The sequence below is a fragment of the Gekko japonicus genome, unplaced genomic scaffold (genome assembly GCF_001447785.1).
Source record: "Gekko japonicus isolate JY-2015 unplaced genomic scaffold, Gekko_japonicus_V1.1 scaffold906, whole genome shotgun sequence".
Lineage (NCBI taxonomy): Eukaryota > Metazoa > Chordata > Lepidosauria > Squamata > Gekkonidae > Gekko > Gekko japonicus.
This window is the reverse complement of record NW_015166451.1, coordinates 81,068-91,182: the sequence shown is the minus strand read 5'-3', so window position 1 is coordinate 91,182 and position 10,115 is coordinate 81,068. Positions and strand designations below refer to the sequence as shown.

Here is a 10,115-nt window from a genome sequence, read left to right as displayed (position 1 = left end):
ATGCCCCCAAAGTCCCCCGCTGGGGGTGGAAGATGGACTTGGCAACCCTAAAGTTACTTTGTGTCTTATTGGACATGGAAAATATAGCGTTTCGCCTTTTTTTTTTACCTGAATTTGGGGTGACGAGGAGTTTATATCCATCAAGCTGCCCTTTAGGAGCCTTCCATGAAATCTGAATACTGTCATGATTAACTACAGTATATCTTAATCTTGTTGGCGGGGCCACTGAAAGGGAAGCAAAAATACGATTGTTAAAGTGTCAACAAAGATCTATCATATTTAATTTTAAAAATTAGTATTACAGCACACACAGACATTCAAATTAGCACAGATACACATGTTGTCAGACAAGACAAAGGATGCAGGTTATCAGAGAAGTCTCATGATGCTAGTCTATTAGTTTGTAAAATTACATTGAATATGTTAAGATGCATTACGGCCTCCCCAGTCGATTAAAAAGGGACTACTGATCCCACAGGAGAAGATGAGAACCCACAGGAGAACACACGAGTTAGAGGTTAAAACTGCAGTTTAGTAAGCAAAGGCAATGTACTATGTGCTCGTTGTTACATACGATCCATAGTAGTATCCATTGTAGTATGTGGTAGAGATTGAGAACATAATATTCCTTTCCTAGCATCTTAGGTTTTCTGTAGATAAGTCTGTGTGTGAGAGAGAATTACTCCAGGCTGTATTTTCCAAAGCACAAATCTGAATGCATGTTTTGGGATGTATGCAAGAAACAGGAAGTGTCATAATTTTCAAAGGGTCGTGGTGGTAGTGGGCATGCCTCAATACAAGATGCATGGACCCCAGTAGCAATTGGTTGAAGCCATGGGTTTGGGACTGTAAGCGGACATGCCTTTCTGCCTCTACCCCCCAGAGCAGAAGATGGTCCCCTAACTCAACTCAGCCAATATGGCCACCTGGATCCATGCCGCAGTAACACTGAGACTAGACTACTGTAATGTACTCTATATTGGTCTATATGTTGTCGAAAGCTTTCACGGATGGAGTTCATTAGTTGCTGTAGATTTTCCGGGATGTGTGGCCGTGGTCTTGGCATTGTAGAACCTGACGTTTCCCCAGTAACTGTGACTGGCATCCTCAGAGGTATAAACACAGAAAGATGTAATACTCCATCTTGACACAGAGAGTATTCCATCTTTCTGTGTTTATACCTCTGAGGATGCCAGTCACAGTTACTGGCGAAACGTCAGGTTCTACAATGCCAAGACCACGGCCACACATCCCGGAAAATCTACAGCAACTAATCTATACTGGTCTGCTCTTGAAGTCAACTCAGAGACTCCAGTCGGCACAAATTAGGAGCCAGGAGGAGCATTCATATCACAGCCATATTGCGATCACTCCACTGGCTGCTCATCAGTTACTGGAGGCCAATACAAGGTGCTGGCTCTCAGATGTGAAGCCCTTCATGGCCTTGAACCCTCATATCTGCAGGACTGCCTTTCCTCGTCTGCCCTGCCACAACAGTTTTGCTCATGAGCAGGGCCTTCTGCAAGTGCCACCCTGCAAATGGACAACAGCAACAATGGCCCATTAGGGGAATTCTCCGTAGCAGCCCCTACCTTGTAGAATGCCCTCTCTGAAGTTAGGAAGACTCCCATACTTCTGGTATTCCACAAACAGAATTGTTCACGGGGACATGTTTATAAAGGTAATATGTGGGGTTGCCAAGTCCCCCCGGGGGGCAGGGAAAACCCCGCCCAAGAGGCCCATTCCCCACTGGCAGGGATTGGGCTGCTGGGGGGGACCCCACCCCCAAAGCACGCGACATGCTCAGCGTGAACACAACACCCAGAGGTGACGTAATCGCGTTGGGCACATTGCAGGGGGATGCTCTATCATCCGAGGGAAAACTCTATGTTTTCCCCTCGGATGATTGTGGCCCTGCCCCCAACGAGGATCTCCAGGCCGGCGACCGGGACTCCCCCACTAAACTGTAAGTGGCACTTGGCAACCCTAGTAATAGGGCTGTATTATAATGCAGTGGTTCAAGAAGGGGCTTTAATAAAGGGAATCGAGCTATGGCATATATTATCTGTTTGTTGTATTATTGTCTTGCTCTCAATGCATAGTTTTCTACCTACATAAATCCATGTTTTGGCATTATTAAGTCTAACATGCTTTGTTTCAGATTTCTGCAACCCCAGTCCTATTAGTTTGCTTATCAGATGTCTTATTCTATTGCTTGCACAGACTTACATTGCATCTTGAATCTCGACGAGAAAGGTAGATTATAAATAATGTAAATAAAAAAATTAATGGATTGCCTGGATCTCTTGAGCTTCTGGGTAATTAAGGGTGGCCAGATATCCTTATTTTAAGGCAGAATGCCCCTTAGGGCACGTTTATTCTATAAATACAAATTTGTCCAACTGTCATGTCTTCTAACCAATGGACTCTGACAACTGTAGCTCTGTAAGAGAATCCATATAACCAAAGAAAGTTCAAATGACCATAAACTTACAGTTCTCACAGTCCCTGGGTAGAAAAGCCATAGCAGTGAACCTATCGGTGTAAACAAGCTTGCATTCTAGTGTGAAAGGAGCTGATAGTCCTGACCTTAAAAGCCACATACCAAAATGTGACAGACTCCAGACATACGCAGATATACTTATCCCCAATTTTTAATCAGGGTTCCATGTCTCTGCAGAAGACCTTAGCCCAGGCCTGTACAAGCTTTGACCCGCCCAGTCAAAAACCCACCATGTACAAGTAGCCTGGTAATCTCCTATTTTTGCAGAGACTACAGCCTCTGGCAGGCCACACAAGTGGTGGGCTGTGTTCGATTTAGAGAGGGTTCACAAATTATGCAGTTTTGTCTTCGACCCAAATACCTTCCCAAGACATGATCCCTTGCTATGCATTTGGGTATACTGAGCAGCCTTCCCTTTCTGTTCTTTACATGCTCCACAGTCCTTAAATCGTCAATCTATCTAGCCAAACCGCCCCCCAACCAACTTCCCCTTCACCCCTAGGATTGCCAGGTGTGTGTGTGTGTGTGTGTGTGTGTATATAGCTTTATTTTAAATGTTTTTAATCTTTGATGTTCACCATCTTAGGGACCCCATTTGAGTAGAAAGGCAGCATACAAATATTTAAAATAAATAAAGTGGGTTTTGTCTTAAACGGATACAGAAGGTACATGAACTTCACAAGGCTTCCAGTACTCTTTTTCTGTGCCACTCCACAGAATTTATGTATCCTCACACAAGTTTAGCCAATGGAGAAGCTGAGCCGCAAAAAGGTTAAGGGCATATAAATAATAAAATTATCAAGCCAGTTTAAATCTATTTTTTAGCGTTACCCTAATCTTTTTTCCCCCCTACTATTTCTGGTTAGTTAGATCAAATAATGTGCTTTGCTCCATAGACTGTACACAGATTAAGCCCCCAAAGGAATTTAATATACAAGACAGCAATTGAGCAATTCAAGCAAGAGGAGACAAGCCACTTAAGTATGAGAAAGGGGGTGCTGGAAAGAAAACAGGACAGCTAGTTTACAGCTGCCATACAGCATAAGGGGTTGAGCTTGACTACCTTTTTGTTAAGCTATATGACCATGGAATCATAAAGTAGACTCTACTACCACTGAAGGAGGGGAAACCATATATTTGAACTGCCTTCTTAGGCATACTGGTTCAGATCCAAACTAGCATTTCCAGAAGTGCAAGGATTTCCATTCATGGAGCGCAATTTCCCCCCTTCCACAGCAGACAAGACGCCCCTGAAATTCCTGCTCTGGAGACAAAGGGGACCCCCACGAACAGAATTTAAGGGGGCGTTTTGGGCTGCCATGGGAAGGGGGAACAGGAAAATCATATTCCCTGAGGAGAAGGAAACGACTGGTCTGGATCCAAGCCACTTTTTTCCCCCCTATGTAGGAACATTCAAGCACACAATTCCTTACTGGTATGATGAAGCAGTATGGCTTACAAATAGGTACGCCAGCCTCCAGGTGAGACCTGGAGATCCCCCAGAATTACAGATCAGCTCCAAACTAAAGGGATCAGTTCTCCTGGAGAAAGTGGATGCTTTGGAGGGCAGACTCTATGGCATTGTGCTCCACTGAGGTCCCTCTCCTTCCCAGGCTCTACCCCCAAATCTCCAGGAGTTTACCACTCTGGATCTAGCAACCCTAACCCTCCCCCCCCCCCCAGGGGCGGGGGGGGGGGGGGAGGACCTGGCAGCCTTATTTAGAAAAAACTGCACTACACAATGTCACTAATGTCACTACATGATAGGGTTGCCAGTCCCTGGAGGGGGTTCCCCCAGTTTTGGGGGGTTCTGCCTGCCGCTGGCCAGCTGACCAGTGGGGGAAACCCAACCCCCAAACAGAGACATCACAGTGTGACTTCTAGGGTTGCCAAGTCTTACCTGCTGTCGGAGCAGGGGACTCCCGGCTTCTTCCTGGAGTGTGCGCGCGCGCCGCGACCACGTCACCCAGAAGTGACGCGACCACGCCGGGCACGCTGGGGGCGGGGCCACGACCATCCAAGGGAAAATCATAGAGTGACGTGCACGTCAGGTGCTTTGGGGGTGGGGTTCCCCCCGGGGCCCGATCTGCCAGCGTCGGGGAACGAGCCTCTGGGGCGGGGGGTTCCCCGCCCCCCAGGGGGACTTGGCAAGCCTAGCGACTTCCCCAAATGATGACATCACCCGGAAGTAACATCATCATGTCAGGGACATTGTGCGGTGACACTACGGCTTGAGGGGGAAACTCTATGGTTTGAAGCCGGTTTTACCATAGAGTTTTGCCCGAAAAGCAGAATGTCGCCCCCAACGTTACCAATGTAATGACGTCACTTCCACGTGATGTCATTGCATCAAGGACATCCTTTAATGCCACCCAAACCCCACCCCCACTGGTGCAACAAGGGAACCTGGCAACCCTCCTACATGATCGTGTCATTGTCCTGAAAGCAAAACTAACATGCTAAATAGAATTCTTGCCAAATTCCTGCACTCTTATTTTCCTATCAAGGAGAAATAACTCATGGGACTGCCCTTCTTGGAACATATCATTTCATACAAAAGGTGGGGCGAATTACATATTTCAGGGGCGGCCTGCATGACAGGAGATATCTTTACCTGGAAAGCTATCATATCTGAGACAAAACTATGCATATTGTTAGTCGTATACATTTATGCCCCACATTTCAGGAAGTGCCTAACTACAAAAGTGCCTATACATTCAGCCTTGAACTTCAAGTACCTGCCTGAATGAAGCAAAATAGCTAGGCTTGCCAAGTCCCCCCGGGGGGCGGGGAAAACCCCGCCCCAGAGGCCCGTTACCCGCCGCCGCTGAATCTGGCCCCGGGGGGAACTCCACCCCGACGTGCACATCACCAGGAAGTGACGCGACCACGCCGGGCATGCTGGGGGCGGGGCCACAGTCATCAGAGGGAAAACTCTATGGTTTTCCCTCGGATGGTCGTGGCCCTGCCCCCAGCGTGGTCACGTCACTTCCTGGTGATGTAGATGCAGCGCGCATGCTCCAGGATCAACACGGGAGTCCCCCGCTTCAGGATAAGTTACGACTTGGCAACCCTAATGCCTACATCACTTCCGGGTGACATAAGCATGTCACTGCCAACGTCCCTGATGTGCCTACGTCACCTAGAGATTACATAGGCACAGTGCGCTTCTTCCTTCCCCTCTCCCAGAGCGTTCCAGTAAGTCCCTTGCCAGTTTGTCCTTCATAAGAACATAAGAGATGCCAATGTTGGATCAGGCCAAAGGCCCATCCAGTCCAACACCCTGTCACACAGTGGCCAAAAATACCAGGTGCCATTTGGAGGTCCACCAGTGGGGCCAGGACATTAGAAGCCCTCCCACTGTTGGCCCCCCTCTAGACCTGGCAATTCTATCTCAAGGCCCCACCTGAAGGCTGACAAACCTAATCTCCCAGTATCACATCCCTGCTGAGTTCTTGGCTCCCTCAAAATTCTGTGTTCCCCAGGCATCACCCCCAAATCTCCAGCAATTCCCCAAGCCAGAGTTGGCAACCATAGAGGATGTCATTTTTAGGGCTGCCAAATGCCCCCGGGGGGCGGAATTCCCCCCGCTTTCGAGCCCCGATTTCCGCTCCCGCTGAATCGGGGCCCGGGGGAAACCCCACCCCCGCGTGCGCGTCACCCGGAAGTGACGTCACACGCTGGGGGCGGGGCCACGCCATTTGAGGGGGAAACAAAGAGTTTTCCCCTCAAATGGCGTGGCCCCGCCCCCAGCGTGCGACGTCACTTCCGGGTGACGCGCACGCACACGTCTAGGACGCCGGCCGGGAGCCCCCCGCTCCCGGCCAAAAAACATTTGGCAACCCTAGTCATTTTTGAATGTTTTATGTCAAAATGCCTCGTAAACTGTTGTTGTTTTACTCAGCATAACAGGCAAGTAAATTCTAGTCTGGCTGAATCCCTGTTATGTTAATCTTTTACATTTCCATTCAGGTTTGTTGGTTTGTTTTACATAAAGAAATGTTTTTAAAACATGACTCCTCTGCCCCCGTTCTCTGTTCCATAACTGGCACAGAAATTCCTAGAAATTTTGGAAATTTCTTAAGTATTTGGCCATCAGTTATTGCTTGATTTCTGCTCAGTCAGCACATGGCAGGCCATATTTGTGAGAGAGATTATGCTGTTCAAAACAAGGCCTCAGTGACTGTTGTAGGCAAATCCAGGTGGGCAGCCGTGTTGGTCCGAAGCTGCAGAACAAATTTTGAGTACCTTTAAGACCAACGAAGGTTTATCCAAGGTGTGAGCTTTTGTGTGCATGTAGACTTCCTCAGATACATCGAAACGGAAGTTAGCAGTTCATAGAGGCATCTGCTTATAGATATATGAACTGTCAACTTCCGTTTTGACGTATCTGAGGAAGTGTGCATGCACACAAAAGCTCATACCTTGAAAAAACTTCTGTTGGTCTTAAAGGTGCCGCTGGACTCAACATTTGTTCTGTTTTATTTATTTATTTATTTTATTAGATTTGTATCCTGCACTCCCTGCATAGTGGGCTCAGGGTGGGTTCCATCAGATATAATAAACAAACAGTTTTTTAAAAAAAACAGATAGAATCAGGGCTTTTTTTGTAGAAAAAGCCCAGCAGGAACTCATTAGCATAATAGGCCACACCCAACAGCAGAAACTCATTAGCCTATTAAGCCACACCCTGACAGCACAGCTCATTAGCATGTTAGGCCATGCCCCCATGTTGCCGGAAGTGTGGTCATCCAGCCACACCCACCTTTTGCTTCTTACTCTGTTTACTTTGCTGTCAAAACCCTGGGCTTTTTTTGTAACAGGAACTTCTTTGCATGTTAGGCCAATCCTAATGAGTTTCTGCTGTTAGCTGTGGCCTATTATGCTAATGAGTTCCTGCTGGGCATGGCCAGCTCAGGAGCCAGCCGGAACTCCGTTCCTGTGCGTTCCTGCCCAAAAATAGCCCTGGATAGAATACATCAAATGAAATACAGTAATTCCTATATATCTAACCAAAGCCTCAACTAGGGTTGCCAAATCTGGTTTGGAAAATACCTGGAGACTTTGGGGGTGGAGCCAGGAGAGGGAGGGGTTTGGGGAGGGGAGGGGTCTCAGCCTGGTACAGTGCCATGGAGTCTCCCCTTCAAAGCAGCCATTTTCTCCAGGGGAGCTGATCTCTGTCAGCTGGAGATCAGTGGTAAAAGCGGGAGATCCCCAGGCCCCACCTGGAGGCTGGCAACCCTAGCCTCAACAGATGAGGTCTAGCACAGATTGGGCTACCAGATCTTACACAGATCTGATCCACTGAAGGGGAGGCCCAATAGGACGCCCGTTGCCTCAACTAAAAGCTTGGTGGAAGAGCTCCATCTTACAGGCCCTGTAGAACTGTAAGAGGTCCTGCAGGGTCCTGGATCTCATATGGGAGCTCATTCCACCAGGTAGGGGCCAGGGCGGAAAAAGCCCTGGCCCTAGTTGAAGCAAGACGGACGTCCCTGGGGCCAGGGACCACAAAGAGATTAGCAGATTGTAAATCTCTTTGGGGCTCATAAGGGGAGAGGCGGTCTTGCAGGTATGCAGGCCACTGGTTGTATATGCTTTGAAGCCCAGAATTATAACTGACCTCCAGACAGCGAATATCAGTTTCCCTTAGGGCTGCCAAATCCCCCCCGGGGGCGGAAAATCCCCCGCCCCAGAGGCCCGTTCCCAGACGCCGGGGAATCGGGCCCCGGGGGGAACCCTGCCCCGGGTGTCACAGGGCAGTGACGTCATGATGCCGGGCACGCTGGGGGCGGGGCCACGGCCATACAAGGGAAAACTCTATGGTTTTCCCTTGTATGGTCATGGCCCTGCCCCCAGCGTGCCCGGCGTCATTATGTCATTGCCCTGTGACGCGAACGCGGCGCTCCGGGATCTCCCAGGAGTCCCCCGCCGGCGAGGTAAGTCACAGTTGGCAACCCTAGTTTCCCTGGAGAAAATGGCAACTTTGGAGGGAAGACTCTATGGCATCACATCCTTGCCGAGCTCCACCCCCACCCCGTTCCTCAAAGTCTGCCTGTCCCAGGCATTGTTCCCAAATCTCTAGGAACATAAACAGTGGATTTTGGCAAACAAGAATAAATATAAAAATATTTTTAAAAACTCAGGGAAAAGCAATGCAATGGTCAGAAATACAACTTTCAAAATATTTGTCAGGTCACATGGAAGGAAAAATAGCTCTAAACAAAATTTATAAATTTTACAGGGACTTACCTTACGATCGGGGAGTCTCCACCTCCTGGAAGTTCCAGGCCCCCGAGACTTTAAGTTTGCCCAAACTAGGGCCAGGGCGTTTTCGGTGGCAGCTCCTACCTGGTGGAATGAGCTCCCGGAGGAGATCCGGGCCCTGCGGGACCTTATACAGTTCTGCAGGGCCTGCAAGACGGAGCTCTTCCGCCAGGCTTTTGAGTAGGAGCCGCCGCCACCACTATTCCACCACCGTGGTACTGTTCCATCATCTACCCCTATTATGGGGGGGGTATGTGTTGCCTGGCGGAAGTGGGGAGAACATCACTGCTGGAGCCCTCGCTATTTAATAAAGCTGGCCGTCGATTTGGGATTACTGTCCTTCTTGGGGATTTATATACAGGATAATAGAGCACCTTAAATACTTTTATGAATTTTATTGTGGATATGTAATATTGTTTTATTGTATTTTATCTATTTAATCCAGCATTAGCCGCTTGTTAGCCGCCCTGAGCCGCTTGGAAGGGCGGGATATAAATCTCTAAATAAATAAATAAATAAAATTACCTGCAGGTCTTAATTGATTTCCAGTGCCAACCTAGGCAGTTATACCTATTCTAAGTGCGTTGAAGTCAAGGTGTAACTCTGTTTAGAATGGCACTGTTCATCCAGATTTTGTTTACATGAGTGTGTGCAGGATGCCCTCTTTGTCCGAGAAACATGAGAAGCCGCCTTAAACTGGGTCACAACACTGGTCCATCTAGACCAGTATAGACAGGAATTAATGCCAGGCCTCTCACAGGGAGGAGGAAATTGGGTGTGTGTGTGTGGACTACTGCATGCCAGCATCACGCTTGTGAGCTGACATCACTTCCAGTTAAAACCAGAAGTGATGCTGTGGATGCTCTAGAAGTTACAACAACTCTATGATAAAACCATAGAGGTTTCCTGAATTCTAGAACATCTAATGATATGGCTTCTGGTTTTTACCGGAAGTGATGCCAGCATGCCTGCCTGACGAGTAGTGTGCCGGGTCTACTTCCTGCGCTCTCCAATTTCTCCCCGATTTCTCCCTTAAGCATAGCCTACTCTACTCTAGTTGGCCACAACTCTCCAAGGTCTCAATGCCTAGAGGCCAGCATTTGCTACCACAAATCCTTTAACTGGTTGTTGTTGGGAATGGAATCTACCACTGAGTCATGGCCCTTGCCTTCCAAAGAAACAGAGATCACTAGTAAGTAGCCATCACCAAACAAAGCACATTTCCACAACCCCTAAACCATTCCCTCATTCAACACAGATAGGAAAAGAAATACACAGTTGCTCAGATGTGCCTGTGTATATACTGGAAAGCTACGACACAACAGGCTAGAGGAATTGTGCAGAGGAG

At 48.3% G+C, this 10,115-nt stretch overlaps 1 protein-coding gene across 1 annotated transcript in view; it reads right to left on the bottom strand.

Moving 5' to 3' along the window:
- The window catches only part of COL14A1 (collagen, type XIV, alpha 1), a 193,140-nt gene extending 192,559 nt beyond the window's left edge, over positions 1-581 (bottom strand). The window contains exons 1-2 of the mRNA XM_015412024.1: positions 575-581; positions 109-225 (exon numbers count right to left, since the gene is read on the bottom strand). Of these exons, the coding sequence (XP_015267510.1) occupies positions 109-225; positions 575-581 (124 nt within the window). The remainder of the gene's footprint in view (positions 1-108; positions 226-574) is intronic.
- Between the last annotated feature and the right edge of the window lie 9,534 nt (positions 582-10,115).